The 16387-nt window shown below is 45.0% G+C and overlaps 1 protein-coding gene across 2 annotated transcripts in view; it reads left to right on the forward strand.

Annotated features, from left to right (window-relative positions):
- The window catches only part of SEMA3G (semaphorin 3G), a 75259-nt gene that overhangs the window by 50780 nt on the left and 8092 nt on the right, over nt 1-16387 (forward strand). For both annotated transcript variants that reach the window (XM_083726563.1, XM_083726564.1), the window contains exons 5-12: nt 177-267; nt 1983-2099; nt 2504-2646; nt 10200-10314; nt 11492-11561; nt 12316-12460; nt 13716-13947; nt 14862-14953. In XM_083726563.1, the coding sequence (XP_083582689.1) occupies nt 177-267; nt 1983-2099; nt 2504-2646; nt 10200-10314; nt 11492-11561; nt 12316-12460; nt 13716-13947; nt 14862-14953 (1005 nt within the window). The remainder of the gene's footprint in view (nt 1-176; nt 268-1982; nt 2100-2503; nt 2647-10199; nt 10315-11491; nt 11562-12315; nt 12461-13715; nt 13948-14861; nt 14954-16387) is intronic.

Here is a 16387-nt window from a genome sequence, read left to right on the forward strand (position 1 = left end):
ATCCCATCATGCTCGTCACTAAGATGTTTTCTGATGCATCTGTCCAGGCTCTCTTCATTCCTTCCACATGAGCACTCCCTCATCACCTCTGAATTTCAGACTACCCACTCAGAGAGCTGTGGTTCGTTTAAGCTGTCTTGATGCCTTATTTGTCATTTGTGCTCTTCTCTCCCCAGCATGTGTTCAGCTTGGATCCTTCCAGTGTAGAAAGTGGCCGGGGCAGATGTCCTCATGAGCCCAACAGGGCATTTGCAAGTGCTTTCATTGGTAGGTGCTAAACTAGATCAGTGTGAGTTTTGTACCCTAGCAGCAGGGTTGAATGTTCTTATTTTTATGTTTATATATTGCTTTCTGCCAAGGCATTCAAGGCAGTTTACAGTTTAAAACACTAAACAAAGTTACAAAATATTAAAAAGCAGATTTGCCTTCAGTGTTTGGTGCTTTCCCCGGAAGCTAGTAGTGCGAGCTCCTTGCCTGGTCTTTGCCTCTTCTGTTCTTTCCCTCAGAGATCATTGGTTTAAGTCGGCCCAGGGAAGTTGGTGGAGGGGTGGCCCAACCATTCTCTCAGGCTCTTTCGTGGCCACCTCAAGAGCTGAGGACATGGTCTTTAACCACTATTTTGGGATGGGGAAGCCTCTTTGATCATGTGATTTTACTGCTTGTCAGCTTCTGACAGAAAAAAAAGGCTACAAGCAAGCTACTGTACCTTCATAAACCCACACTGCAGCCAGCTGCTCTCTGAAGTGAAAACTGGAGGTAGCTCAGGTTGTCCAAACCAGTTTTAAAAGTGGCCAATAAATTGCACTTACAACCTAAAGTTAATACAAAATTCAGTAGTGAATTCTTTATAGGAAAGCCTTTATAGAACCCCCTCCCCAAAGATAGGTTTGGGGGCTTGAATGTTCATTGGAGGCATCCATACTTCTCAGTTCAGTGTATGGTTTGTAAATTACCGGTATTATTATTGAGTTTCTTACCTGCCTTCACCATAAAGTGCCAGGGTGGGTTACAGCAGTTGATATGTAGTCCCTTTCATAGGTAAGACTATGCCCCCCCGACCCCATAAAAAGTGTGCCTGCTTCTCAACTATATTTCATGCGTTGAACTTGCAGTATACCCCAATCATGTGTGTTACATACCAACATTTCAACTAGGAAACTTGGCATGTGAAAGGAGGGTAATCTGTCAGTGACCGTACTTGCATGCTTGTGTAAGGCATTTTCTGAACTCTTTCAAGATCTCTGTGCTGATGTGTATATAACTCAAAGCTGTGGTCTATTAAACTATGGTTTATTAAACCATAGTTTGGTGTTATGTTTGTACTTTCACTAATGGCTTCACTATTGTTTGTTTATTGCCAGTGAACAATGATCTGAAGTCTGTTGTTTAACTATGGCTTGGCATTATGTGTGAACTCAGCATCCTTCCACACCATACCATAGTTTGTTTGGACACCTCAGACGCTCACCAAGAAAAAGGACACAAGGCACAAGTAGCTGGAAAACTGACCAAATTTTGAAGAAACAAGCCATGGTTCCTTTGTCTGTCTGGGGAACAACTTGTGGTTAACTCACGACTTTTTCAACCATGGCTTAGTGTTATAATGTGTGAAACAGGCCAAAATCTCCTCTTTTTGATGTATAAAACAGGTTTATGTGACTTTTCAGCCAAGCAATTCCTGTGCTGTGAAGATTGGTATAAGGGACTTGCCAAGACTATGACCTTTGAAAGAACCAGTGCCCAAATCAACACTCACCATTAATTCATTAGGAGATTTTAGGCAAGGCTAGCCTCTCTCTGCCTCCCATCTACAAATACTGAAGTACTTTATATGATGGTTATAATATAGGATGATAATAAACATCATGTATGGGAAGCTTTTTGAATATTCTAGTGTGCTTTATAATGCTACGTATTATTTTTCTTGTTAGTGCATGACTGTTATGCAAGGATTGATTGTTTCTGTGGGGCTTCTTTCCCAGGTGGAGACTTGTATACAGGACTAACAGCAGATTTCTTGGGCAGGGATTCTGTGATCTTCCGAACTATGGGACACCGCTCCCCTCTGCGCACTGAGATGGACCAGCGGCTGCTTAATGGTAGGAGAACAGGATGAGAGGTGGAGTGGAGGCCAAAGGCTACAATAAAATTGTACTTAGAAAATAAGGACGGGGAGTTGTCTGTATAACTAAGCCTCTTTGGAATATATGCCCATTAATAAGAGGGACACCTTGTGTGCTGCTTCTTTTGGTAACCACTTGTTATTAAAGTGAGCTTATTAGTATTTAATTAGAAATGTTTTATATGGTTTTATGTAAACTGCTCACAGGTTTTTCCAATTGAGTTGTACACAGTATAAATCTCGTTAAGTACAGCTAAACAAACCATGCCAAGAGGAAGCCTGAAAAGGTTTAAAAGTAAAATAAAATAAAGGTCTGTGCCATGCTTCAAGCCATTTCTGGCGCTTTCTTTCTAACGTGCCTATACAATATTTTTCTTACAGCCCCCAAGTTTGTTGCTGCTTATCTGATCCCAGACAATGATGACCGGGAAAATGACAAAGTCTACTTTTTCTTCACTGAGAAAGCAGCAGAGTCGGACAGCAAAGGCCGGGCCATCTTTAGCCGTGTGGGGAGAGTGTGTGTGGTGAGTTCAGGGGATCTATTTTGTCTGTAGAGTGTGATGAACATCGCACGAGGAACTGAATGTATGGAGACCAACAGCTTGGTGCGTTACTGACTCCAAAGCTATATTATTGGACATATGTGCTTACATGTATGTGTGTGCCTGCATGTGAGTTCCTCCCACCATTGTCACTTGAAATGTACTGCATGTCACAGGACACGACTAGTCTACTGTTAATCCTAGGTGGACTAGCCTGGAGCAGCCCTCATAGCGTACAATCAAAATAAAGGGTGACCATATACTGGTAACACCAGAGAAGCTCCCTGATTTACTTTGCCACAACATAAGGCTACATTTGACTTTGGCTCAACTCTCCTGTTCAGAATCTCAGGTTTTTATATGTCCCAGTGGCTTGATTGTGGCTAAATCCCATTACCCATCCCTTGTGGCTCTTCGATTTCAGAACCAGCACACTCCCTGGAAATAACAGCCTATGACTGTACTAGCCATAGGCTGCTAATGCAAAGCCAGTAGAAGGGGTTGCATAAGCCTTGGATGGGCTTAAATACAGAGAGAGAGAGAGAGAGAGAGAGAGAGAGAGAGAGAGAGAGAGAGATATCTTCCTGGACAAATTTTGGTACCTAAAATGAGGGCTTTCAGGGGACCCAACATCTTCCCTGATTCACGCACACCTCGGCAATATTTCCCACACAGATTCATTTATGCTTTCAGCTTCAGCTGACTGTAGGTTCATCACCATTTTTTGTATGATAATCATGATATCAGAACAACTAGTCAGATTTGGTGACATGACAGTGTCCCTAGTACTAGAAGGGCCACTCTGAACTAAGGAGGACACTGAAGCGCAGCCATTTGGGGCTGCAAGGTGCTCATAATGGATTGGAGCCCACTGCCTTCTATGTGCAGAATCTCCCTGCGGCAACAGCAATAATAATAATAATAAACAAACAAACAAACAAACAAACAAATAAATAATAGCACCCTGCCTGCAAAGCTCTGGGCTCAAATATTACAAGTTTGGGCTGAGCCCTGGGATCAGATCTCCTTCCGTACTGCCTTTGGCTCCTGATCAACAGCTACGGTATAGGAAGTCTGTTTGGCACGCACAGCATTTTTAAGCACTTCAGTCAAGACAGTGCCTGGCTTGAGAGGGCTGTATAAATCTCTTGTGACTGCAAATGTTTCTTTTCAAGCCAAGGTTAGGAACATGGAATTTTTTCTTTTTGGTAATTTGGTATTATGTGGTGGGGGGGAAGCATGGTGGGGGGATTCCTTCAAAGCCTTTGAATTCTTCAGCCTTTCATCCACATGGAAACTCCCCCGTTTTCTGTACATGTCACTTCCAATTCCAACCTTCCTTTTTTCCTAGATCTTTTGCACCACAGCTGCTTTGTGCTCACTTGCTTTTCCTCCAAAGGATTCTGTCTGATGGACCATCCTGTGTGTATCTTAATTTAGCTGAAGACTTGCATAGCAAGGAAATGGACTGAGAGCAGAAATAATTTCTCTGTGCCCATTGCCATCTGTTTTATAGAAGAGTTGTTGCATTCATTTCTTGGAGATTTCCATAAAGGCACTTTCTTGTAGGGTGAAGCAGAGACTTCTGCTGAGCATGTGTCAGAACAGAGAGTCTGTGCCCTTTCCTGAAGGTATCTTTCTCTCTCTGCCCTCCTTTTTAAAGGCTTGAAATTAAATAATTTATACTTGAGAGTCATTATGGAGCTGAGGTTTTAAAGACTGAGTTATGCTGCTTTGAAAATCTTCAGCTGATTTTTTTTATTTATCCCTGCTGCTTAATTTTGTGCTGTGTTTATATATTATTATGGTTTGGAGGGATTGTATTTTAGTTCTTTTATTGTAAAGCTGCCCAGAGAACTCCGGCTACGGAGCGGCGTATAAATGTCATTAATAAGAAAGAAATAATTGCTTTGAAACTGTTTTAATTGTCATATCTTGCCCAAATGGGTATAGAAACATTTTTGTTGGTTGGGGTGAAACTGGAGTGCTTAACACTAAGTATCCTTTTGAATTATGCTAACTTTATTTAACTTAATGTTTTCAGAAAGGACAGAGGCTTGAAGGAGGTCTTCATTTCGTTTCATTTTGTCTTAACATTTCAACCTGTAAAATTGACTTAAGTTCTGTAGCAGCTCCTTGCTAAAGCAGCCTTGGTTTTTAAGGTGCTAAACTAGAATCAGCAGCAGATTTCCTTGCAGGACTGAACTACGCAAGATGTTAAAGATGTGGTTTAATAGCATGTTTTGTTTCATTTTGTTGTCAAGCAACAACCCTGCAAATAACATTAGGCTCCTGTTAGTATTGCTTAGGGCTTTTCATGAGGTCTTTATTATATACCACATTTTAAGGCCGGTGTTGTTATCCCAGTATTGAAAATTGAGGGTGGGGCAGAGGAAACAGAAAGACTGAAAAAGAAAAAGACTCAAGGCCACCTATTGAGATCATGCCTGGAGGGAGAGTTGTACTGGAAATTTCCCAGTTCAAAAAAATAAGCAGAACCCATGTAGAGGTGAACTGGTTCCCAGTGTGTTTGGAGATAATCTATTTGCAAAGGGACTTACACAAACACACACACACATATCCTTTCTGGGGGAAACCCCTGTTTGGGACTGTTTCTCTTGCAGCTCACTTAAGGGGCTGTTCTTGTTTGTTTGTTTGTTTGTTTGTTTGTTTGTTTGTTTTGGTCCTCCTGAGGTTGTTTTTGGCCTTTTTATTGTGTGTGGACTTCCAAGTTCACAGCAGGGGTGGGAAGACTTTAGGCTTGCAGGGTGAAAACATAAGAAGAGCCCTGCTGAGTCAGGCCAATGGCCCATTATTCCAGCATCCAGTGGCCAACCAGATGCCTGTGGGAAAACCACAAGCAGGACCTGGGCACAAGAGCACTCTGTCCTCCTATGGCTTCCATCAACTGGTATTCAGGAGCACTATTGCCTCCATGCCTCTTCTTTGTCTTTTACTAGAACCCTGAGACCCACCAAATAGAGGCAGGGGGAAATTAAAGAATTCTGATGCCTTGCATCGCTCCCCAAACCCCTGATGAAATATTGAGATTCACATTTGTCAGATATCGCTAGAGAAGCTAGCTCCATAGGCATGATGCTGCAACCAAGAAGGCCCTGCTTCATTCCGGGTAGGCTTGTCTAAACAAGAATGTTTTTAGCAGGTGCCAAAACCAGAGTGAACCTCCCATGTCAGTAGAAATGGAGCAGAATGCGCCTCTCTGAGTCATGGCAGAAAGGGGAAAAGTTGTTTTATGTGATGATAAGAGAAAAAGAACCCTGTTGCACCAGACCAAAGACTTACCGGAAGCCACAGGCAGGAGGTGAGCACAGTAGCCTTTTCCCACTCGTGATCCCCAGCAACTCCTATGTAGAGGCAGAATAGCCAACATGCCAAGTAGCCTATTTTAACCTTATCCTCCACGACCCAGATAATTGGTAATTGACCATTGACCCAGGCTGTTTACTCAAGGCTGTTTCACATTCTGCTATACTGAATGTGAACAGCTTGAAAACTTTTTCTTTTTTAAATCTGAGGGAAAATATAAAGTGAAAGATAGACTTTCCAATTTCATTTGTGTTACGGAGAACTGTTCTTAATTGGATCTGTTTTGGCAGTGGGGATGGAGATAAAAGAGGGAAAAGCTGGTTTGCAGGAAATAACTGGGGGATAAATAACAGGTAATCACTGAGGGGGAAATGCATAGGAAGTGGGGATGTTATGGATGCATCTTTCTTGTTGAGAGGGGCCCCCTGTCCCTGATCGTGCATTGGATATGCATCATAACAGCATCATACCCTAGGAATGTTGATGAGAACTACACCATATGGAACAGAGAAGGTCTACCCCCTGCTTTGCTTGCCTTCTCTCAGAGTGCCATTTGGTTGGGATTGCTCCAGTACTTTTGGATGAGGACTCCGTCAATATGCTCATTTGCTCTTACCCCTCCTTTTGTCTTGTGGGATTCCACAGCTGCTGCATTCACTGTTGGGAGGACACTGCCAGATTAACATCTAGATGAATCGACCGCACTGTGCCACATCATCAGGCCTCATGGCTATTGATTCTCCATTGCAAATACTGATGGGTAAAAACATTATTGTTAGCCACCTAGAGCTGACCTCCACATGGATATGTTAGCCAGATGTCACATTCCAAAAGGTTATGATTATTTCAATTGTAGTTATTTCAACCTTGAGCCTTTGGCTTCTGGGAAGCCTGAGGGTTACCCTGTCAGGGACTGGTTGGATGCAGAGGAATGGTGGGAGGGACCAGTTGGGGACTTTCAGTCTCGGCAGCTGACCCATGAGGAATCTCTACTAGGGATGAATTGCTGTGCTCATTAGGCCAGACACTCTGCCAAATCTGTGCAGATTGTGTTCTTGCTAATAAAGAGTTAACTCCAACTTGAATGGTGTGATTTACTGCCGCCTCACTCCTGACACACCCTAATGGAATGAAGGGCCTAAGAGCTGGATTCAGTTCCTGCTTCTGCCACTGAAAAGTAAACTCTCCTCTGCTGCAAAGACATAGGGGAGAAAAAAATAATCAGCTGGAAATTATCATGGAGGCACCAGCCTGTAATAACTCAAATTCTTTGGAACTAGTACGAAACAGTACACTGAGGATAGAGAGGGGAGCTGGCAGCTTTCCATGCAAACAGAAAAGTTCTGTTGGCTGTGAATTCCTTGCTCTCCTCCTAATCCTAGAAATAAACATTTAAGACATAGCGATGAAGCAGTTATTTATTGGATTAATCAATCCCTACACAGAGAGGGATTCTTTGTTTGTTTGAGACACAGAAACGTGGATATAGTCTGACTTCCAGAGCTGGCGGATTGCCATATGAGTCACAGGAGATGCACTACTTTGTTGTCTTATCTTCTTTGGTGTCTGTTGCAGTCACAAAATACGCACAATGAAAACTACTTAAGCTGCACCAAAAACTACTTAAGCTGCACCACCGGTTGGATCTCTCAAGAGCATTAACACTTTGTGCCCATGGGATTCAGGGCTCAATTAGCAGCTGTGTTTAGCTTGCGGGGCTTTGGGTAAGGAAAATGAATGTCTTTCTGAGAATTTTTTCTTATAATCCTAAGATTAGCGAGTTCTGGCCCAACTGCACTAACCGCTGCTTAGTTTCCAGGCTCAACCTTTTAAGCTCTATACGGCTCAGAACCCCAGTCCCTAATGGACTGCCTCTTCCCATATGTACCTGCCTGGAGACTACAATTCCAAAATCAGTGGGGAGGGTAGGCAGTGATCTGAGAATGGGCCTTTCCTGTCATTTGGAAATGACAGGAGGCACACCTGGAGGCACACCTGGCTCTGACTTTACTATCATTTCAGCACCGGATTAAAAAGTTTTCATTCTCTTGGGCATGTGGGCAGCTTTAATAATATGATTCTTACAGTTATTCAATCAAGCTTTAGTGTGTGCGTTTTTACAATTGTTGCATTGTGCATTGTTTTTAATATGTTTGCATTGGTGGGGTTCCCGGAATGAGTCCCAGCAGCAGCAGCAGCCCTATGTAAGGTTTTCTACGTGGAATGGGGCTTTCTCCCCTTCTGTGCCCCTTGCACCCCCAGAATTGGCTTGGGAGAACCCCCAGAACTGGGGGAGGGGGAGAGGCGAAGTTGAATTGCAATTTTGGTGCTCTTTCCAAGACTGCAAAGAAAGGATTGCAAGTGGAGATAAAAAGATTGCTCAAGCAGCAGGGCATATTGAAGGGAATGCAATAAGACACTGCATACTAAAATAGTTCTTCTGTGTGAAAAGTATAGGAGTTGGAATGGCAGCAGATAACTGTGAAATAAAGGAGCACCAAAAATAGATGGGAACGCAGTATCCTTCAGCATGAGAGTCAAGAGTGTAAAAGCCAAAAAAAGCTTCTTTTGGTATGTGTCTGAAATTGTAGTTGCAGGAAGTGGGGCTACAGAAATGTTTATTGATGGTTACATGGACTGAACTGGACATTTCTGCAATGTGGTTAAAGCGCTGCTACCAAAAACTGATGATGTGAGGCTGCAGTCACAGAATTTATTCCAGGCGTCTTAGAATGCAACCTGAGGTGCAGTTCCTAAAATCAGCCTTATCAACAAGTGCAATGCAAATCCTAGCAGTCCCCTTCAGGAAAAAAAGAGAGAGGGGAATTTTCCATTCAATTCTCTGCTTGTGTGGTACCCACATTCTTGGGGGGCAGGGAGAGATATAAAACATATGTCTTGGGATAATGAACAAAAAACTGTTCAGCTTCCAAACATAAATGTTTCAGAAACAAAAGCTGAAAATTAAAATGCAAAAAGGCCTCACGCACTTTAAAAAAGAAAGAAAAGAAAACATGGTTGATGAATTTGATTTAATATTAGAAATGTGTGCTAGAATAAAAGTTCAGATTTTGTTCAAAAAGCTGATAACGCAGGACTGCCTGTGCGTATCTTTGAAGATGGAATTTCACAACTGGGGATTTACTACTGCAACAGTCCTCCTTTCTGGTGTGTACCTGCAGAGCCCATCTCAGCAGGCTCATGCTATATGAAACAGGGCTTCTCACAAACTTAAAGCATGCAAAAAGCTACAATATTGAATAAAAAATAACTGCTGATCACTGCATGTTTTGCAATAAGGGAACTGAAGTGTAGGTTTGACTTTCCCTCGCTCAGAAGCAGTATTTTTGTTTGCTAGTCCTAGTTCACTTAGCCATGCAAGAGAGGTTTCACGGCACATCCTAAAATATGCCCCAGAATTCTCTGCAGTGCACAAGAATTTCATGGTCTGCATGGCCTCCGCAGGCAGTAACACAGCCTTTTCAGGCAGTAGCTGCTGGAAGGAAGTCAATGCTGAGTGATGAGGTGCTGTAGGACAGAGCTGGGTGTCCCATGTAGTCTGCTCTGGGCCCTCTAAGCTAGCCTGTCTGCTGCCCCATCACCACTGATGTTGAAGGCCAATTTGTTTCTGTTTGTGGAAAGTAGGGGCAGAATCTGGTTCTTTGCTTCAGGGAGCAAAACGTCTTGGACCAGTCCCGTCTCTTGGAAGCCAAGGCTGTGTACCTGTTTACTCTGTGTTCAGTGTGCTCTCACTGCTGGTTTGGGAAGCGGTGTACACACGACGTTAGCCATGATCCATATCCGTTCTGTATCTGTCCTGCCATTTCTTATGGAATACTATATTTTCATGTGTTTTTGCCCAAACCACCTTTCATCTGAATTGAGAGAAAAAATGGCCAGCTGTATTTTGAGCTACGTAATAATGTATGTGTGGGCCCAGGCCAGGTCTGTATGGAAAAAGGGTTTCCCTTGTGTTAGAATGCTTGAAAATGACAGATCTACGGAGCAGAAATGAGAGCAATCTGAATAGAAGCCAATATCTGTCCTTCTCTTGGTTCTGAGTTTTTAGTTTTGCTTTTGATGCCTCTGGAAGGATTCCTAAAGCACAGCTTAAGCATGTCTTGTTTGTTTATTTGTAAAGAGACCTCAAATCAGACGCATCAGCTGCCTCCACTTCTGAGGATCGTTGTTTACTCTTCTCCTTTCAGAATGATGCTGGAGGACAGCGAGTGCTAGTCCATAAGTGGAGCACCTTCAACAAGGCCCGGCTGGTGTGCTCTGTCCCAGGACCAGATGGCATTGACACATACTTTGATGAACTGGGTAAGAGAAACGAGCTCAGGATTGGTTGCCTTTCATAGGATTAGCTCCTCAGTTTGTCAGCTGGAAGCCAAGCCTTGAAAAGTGGGGTTTAATTTGGCAATATGAGGAGAATGGGGGGGGGGGGTCCATCTCAGTGAACAGTCAGGGGGCACCTCATGGCTACAGTAGTGCTCAAGCTAAGGAAATATGAAAGTGAGCAATGGAAAGACCACCAGAAGCCCCATCTCCCAAGACATGGGCCATGTTGTCTGTAGCTAATGAGAGTTGGAGTCTAACAACGTCTGGAGAGCCACAGGTTCCCCACCCTATGAATAGGCAATGAAGGTAACATACTTTTGTGTTAGGAAATCACTAAGATCAGGACTGGCCCAAGACGTTTTGTTGCCTGAGGCAGGGCAGCAAATTGCACCCTCCCCAACCTAGTCAAGGTGGACAGTACCTAAAGCTTGCCAGGACTGCCAAAATATTCCACAAGCACTTTTCCTTCTCTCTAGCACTAACAATATAACAACAAAATGAACAGTAAACACTTTGCTGCCTTTTTGTAATGCCCCAAATCTGCTGCCTGAGCTGCCTGCCTCATTCTGCCTAGTGGTAGGGCCGGCCCTGTCAATTGTATGTTGGGGACTACAAGTGTGTTACAGCCTGTGAGTGCCTTCTGGATGGGCCACCAGATTACAGGAGTTGAGTGTTGAAAGCAGTGTGTGATGAAGTGGATGTCAAGGTCACACAGTTCACCATCACAGTAGTAGTGCCAAATCACACATACACACACCGATCTTTTCAGCTGTCTCTTTGGTACCAGGATCCATCAGCCCCCAGCTACTTGCATACCCTAAGCACTGGTGGAGGAAGAGGAGTGCGGGGAAAGCGCACCACCCCCGGCAGCGCAATCCCAGTGCGGTGCCATCACAGCTGCCCCCCTACCCCCCCCCACGCTGGGTTCCCTGCCCCTGTGGGCGGTGTGCCCGGCCCCCAGGACACACACCAGCCCCACCCCCACCTGCTCTCCGCCCCCTGGTGCCAGAGCATGAAGCTCCGCCACTGACCCTAAGCAATCCAATTGACTAAAACAGGACTTTAGTTTCTTGGAATGTGTATGTTGGTAGGGCAGTGATCAAAGTTAGTTGCATGGGAGAGCCCTTTAAATGCTGTGAATCAAACATCTCTTAAACAGAGGATGTCTTTCTCCTGAGGACCAAAGATGGGAAGAGCCCTGAGATCTATGCACTCTTTAGCACCATCAGGTGAGATTATTTTGCTTTCATTGTTTGTTTGTTTTGCTTCTGAGGGGAAGCTTGAGATGTCTAGCACTATATACCTTGACCGAACAACTCTCACCCATACAAATTTTCTCTGAGGGCCTCTCCAGATTGGTGTTATTTCTGTGAGCCTTTTCTCCAACATGCCGTTGATGCAATAATAGTGCATTAGTAGTGGATTTATGACAGACTGTGTACATATCATTCCTCTTTGTTAGTTGTTCTCTGATGCTTTGCCAGTGTTCTTTGCATTATTGCCATCTGGAGGGGCACTCTTGGGGGACAAAAAAAGAAAATGCCAGAACTTTTGTGGTAAGAAAAGTTACAGGATTTTACCAGGAAGTTACGGGACATGCACTGATCAGAAATGAAGCAGGTGCAGACAGTGTGGAAACCTGGATTGTGTATAACTTCCCCTATATCATCAGTAGCACAAATCGTCTTGTGTTTCTCTAGTGAAGGACTAGTTATAGCTTGCCAGTTTTTCAGTACTTATACTGTTAATTTGAAGAATGGAGGCCATGCTATCTGATATGGAATTCCTAATATCTGATAATATACAATCCTCTTGGATGATTTTGAAGCATTTACAACTGGAAATGTAAGGCTGTATCTTACCTCACTCCCTAATATACCTAAGCACTGAATACACACAATACTAAGTATTAAGACAGTGTTTGGAAAAAATGTTCTTTCCCCCAAATAGGTTCTAACTATGGGTAAACCTTTCTCATTGCAGCAATGTCTTCCAAGGCTTTGCCATCTGCGTATATCGTATGGCAGACGTCTGGGAGGTTTTTAATGGACCATTTGCTCATAAAGATGGCCCAGACCATCAGTGGGCAGCTTATGAGGGCAAGGTGCCTTACCCCAGGCCAGGAGTTGTAAGTAATTCATACCTGAACTATGAAAACAATCTTAAACACTTGTTTAGAAAAAGAACTTCCTAACCATAGTTTTTTTTACTTAATAATTAATGCTGATTTCGGATATTATCTGGCAGTGCCTTTAAGACCCTGGCTGTTTGTGTCTAGCAGTATTTTATGGAGCAGGAGATGTTAGGGTGAACTAGCAACTCCATGCAAAACAAACAAATGGCCTTTCAGGAAAAGTCCCCTGTTGACATGCGTGAAATATGGCATTTGGTTGGTTTTTTTTTAAAAAAACAACAACCCAAAAACTATCAACTTCTTTTTGTGGAACAGTGTTAAGGCATTAATCCAAGTTGAAAAGTTGCAAGTGGGTGACATTCTGATTGGGAAGCAGACATTTCTGAGGGGTAGCACAAGTGACTGAAGTGTCTGCAACAGAGAGACATCACAGAAGATAAGCACATAGTCCAGGTAGAGCAAGTTACAAGAGCAGCCAAGGGCCAGTATCCCAGTGGTTAGAGCATATGCTTTGTGTGCAGAAGGTCCCACGTTTAATCCCTGGCATCTCCAGTAGTGCTGGGAAATTCCCTTCTCTGAAACCCTGAAGATCTTCTGCCAGTCAGTGTAGCATTTCATCCGCTTTATCCAGTCAGAACCATTGTGTCTTGTGTTAGATATATTTCTAGTACTTAAGACAGAAGCAAACAGTGGACTCTTCCTAATGAGGTCAACTGAGACCTGTGTTGATTTATAAATGAATTTCCCAGGGGCTTCTGGCTGAACTAAATGAACTTTTAGGGATGGTATTCACTAAAGCAGTCAAAAACTCTGTAGAGAAGCTTTCTCAGCCTGAGGGCCGTGTTTCCTTCTTGGCAACCTTCTGAGGGCCACATGCCAGTGGTGAGTGGGACAAGAGTCAAACGTGGACAGAGCAGTGAGTGACCTTTATTCAGTAAGCTAGTTCCTACAACCCCCCACCCCAACTTCAATCCAGGCAAACTAGAGTCATTTTCCGAGTTCAAAGACACAGTCCAGCCATGCAAAAACACTTGAGGCAAGTGAAATGTGTGGCTGAAGAGGAAGTGTGGCCTGGGCCAAGGGCCAGATAGAGGGGTATGTCCTGAGGTTCCCCACCCCTGCCCTAGTCAGAATCATTCCTATAAGTCAAGAATCATAGGAGACTTTTCATTGTGATCCTGCTCTGAGGTGAAGCAGCAGGAACAGAGCCCCATTTGGCTGAAATGCTGTTCTTTTCCCTCTGTTCCAGTGCCCCAGCAAAACCACCAATCAGCCAAGCCGGCAGTACTCCTCCACCAAGGACTACCCCGACGAGGTCCTGCACTTTGCCCGTGCCCACCCACTGATGAGCAGATCCGTGTACCCTCTGCATCGCCGGCCTGTGCTGGTGAAGACCAACCTGCAGCACCGCCTGCGGCAGATAGTGGTGGACCGTGTCGAAGCTGAGGATGGGCAGTATGATGTCATGTTCATTGGCACAGGTGCAATTGTGTGGAGCGTTAGGGCTTGGTGATGGGCATCTGTCAATGTGGAAGTGAATATTAGAGGCAATCTCTTGAAATTTTGCATGCTCTGAGGCTGAGCTTGGGTATGGAAAACCAGGTTTGGGGCCAACTAAGTATTTGTGATCCCTGGATCAAATTAAACCTTTTTGTATATGAACTAAAACCCCGGGGGCCTCAGCAAAGTTTCCTGCTGTCTTACAGAATGATTCTTGAAGCTTGCCAGCTTCTCTCTTTCCTCAGTTCCCACCCACATTTACTCTTTATAGGTGATTGCTGTTTTGGAACTTGCGTTTAGCATTTATCCGTTATTGTTCTGTCCTAGGCTACTGTATCAATAAGTATTCTTTCTGTATCCATGTTGTGATACACTCCATTTTTAGGTGAGATAAAGTACCTACTTGATTAGATGCAAGAAGTTGAAAAGTTCATTGAAAGACCAAGGCGGGGGAAGAAGAGGGCAAAATACTTTTGAAGGGGCTCTCCTCTTTCATCTTGTCCCAGTGAGCCAATGGAGCTACCCCTCTATCAGCTGAGAAACAATTTCCCTTAAACTAGCATAGGCTTCCCACAAAATAGCTCATAAACAAAAAGGATTCAAGGACAGGAGAAGTGAAGAAGACATCTATGATCACACATGCAGTCAGTGGTGTAAACTGGAGTCAAATCCCAGCTCTCTCTTGTCTTCCAATAGCAGCTTTCTTTGTGTCTTTTATAAGTGCTTTCTGTGGGGATAACATGGTCCCCAAGGACAAGCTGTCTTTCTTTGCAAGTTTCTGTCCATGGTAGAGATCAATGGTCAAAGAGGAGCAGGCTTTCGCCTCTGACAGAATGTCTGGTAGCCACAGAGGTAGTTGCCTTTGTTTCATGGTTCTCCCTTTCCTGCTTCCTAGATGCTGGCTCTGTACTGAAGGTTATAGCCCTTCAGAGAGGGAACTTTGCAGCAGCCGAAGAAGTCATTTTGGAGGAGCTTCAAGTATTTAAGGTGAGGTAAAAAAAAAAGGCAATGTGTACAACCTGATCCCGGAACAGATATGCCAATCATGACTGTATTACACTGACATGTAATCAGCTCAGTATTCTTCGTTGTTCATGTGTAGATTGGATGTATCCAGGGCTTTTTTTAGTGGGAACTCACGGAAACTCAGTTTCAGCACCTCTCGGGTGGGCGCCATTGCTATTCTAAGACAACAAGAGAGGTGTTCATGGTGAGTTCTGGCACCTCTTTTGCTAGAAAAATAGCACTGGATATACCTCTCTTGCACATTCATGGATGCATATTTGTGTACTAGCAGATATTACCTGTCTAATTTTGTGCTCATGTCACAGAAGAAGTATATTTGTTATAGTCCAGTTTCCACACAGACTGTCCTTTTTATCTTATGCCATATGTCATAGGACACGGCATGTCAACATTACTAAAGCTCTACTCCTGAACAATTTCTTTGTCTCTCTGTTTGTGTGTGTTCCTGTGCCTTTGTTTTTGTGTGAGAATAGGGGGAAGCTGAATGACCCTACAGTGGTACCTCGCAAGACAAATGCCTCGCAAGACGGAAAACTCGCAAGAAGAAAGAGTTTTCCGTTTTTCGAGGTGCTTCGCCAGACGAATTTCCCTATGGGCTTCCTTCGCAAGACGAAAGCCCATAGGGAAATCTCCGGGGACAGCGGGGAAGCGCAGCGCGTCTTCCCCACTGTCCTCGGACCTCCTCCGAAGGCTGGCGGTGGGGCGGAGAGACCTTCTCCCCCCGCCAGCCTTCGGAAGGCTGCTCCGAAGGCTGGCGGTGGGGCGGAGAGCCCTTCTCCCCGCACCAGGCTTCGGAAGGCTGCTCCGAAGGCTGGCGGTGGGGCGGAGAGCCCTCCTCCCGCCGCCAGGCTTCGGAAGGCTGCTCCGAAGACTGGCAGTGGGGCGGAGAGACCTCTTCCCCCCGCCAGCCTTCGGAAGGCTGCTCTGAAGCCTGGCGGTGGGGCGGAGAGCCCTTCTCCCCGCGCCAGCCTTTGGATGGCTGCTCCGAAGGCTGGCGGTGGGGCGGAGAGCCCTCCTCCCGCCGCCAGGCTTCGGAAGGCTGCTCCGAAGACTGGCGGTGGGGCGGAGAGACCTCTTCCCCCCGCCAGCCTTCGGAAGGCTGCTCTGAAGCCTGGCAGTGGGGCGGAGAGCCCTTCTCCCCGCGCCAGCCTTCGGATGGCTGTTCTGAAGGCTGGCGGTGGACCGCCAGCCTTCAGAACAGGTCCGGGGACAGTGGAGAAGCGCAACGCGCCTTCCCCTCTGTTCCCGGACGTGTCCTGAAGACTTGCGGTGGGGAGGAAAGCCCTTCTCCTCACCGCAAGCCCCACAAGCTCCGGTAACAGAGGAGAAGCGCAGCGCGCCTTCCCCTCTGTTCCCGGACCTGTCCTGAAGGCTTGCGGTGGGGAGAAAAGCCCT

The sequence above is a fragment of the Podarcis gaigeae genome, assembly GCF_964106915.1.
Source record: "Podarcis gaigeae genome assembly, chromosome: 2".
Lineage (NCBI taxonomy): Eukaryota > Metazoa > Chordata > Lepidosauria > Squamata > Lacertidae > Podarcis > Podarcis gaigeae.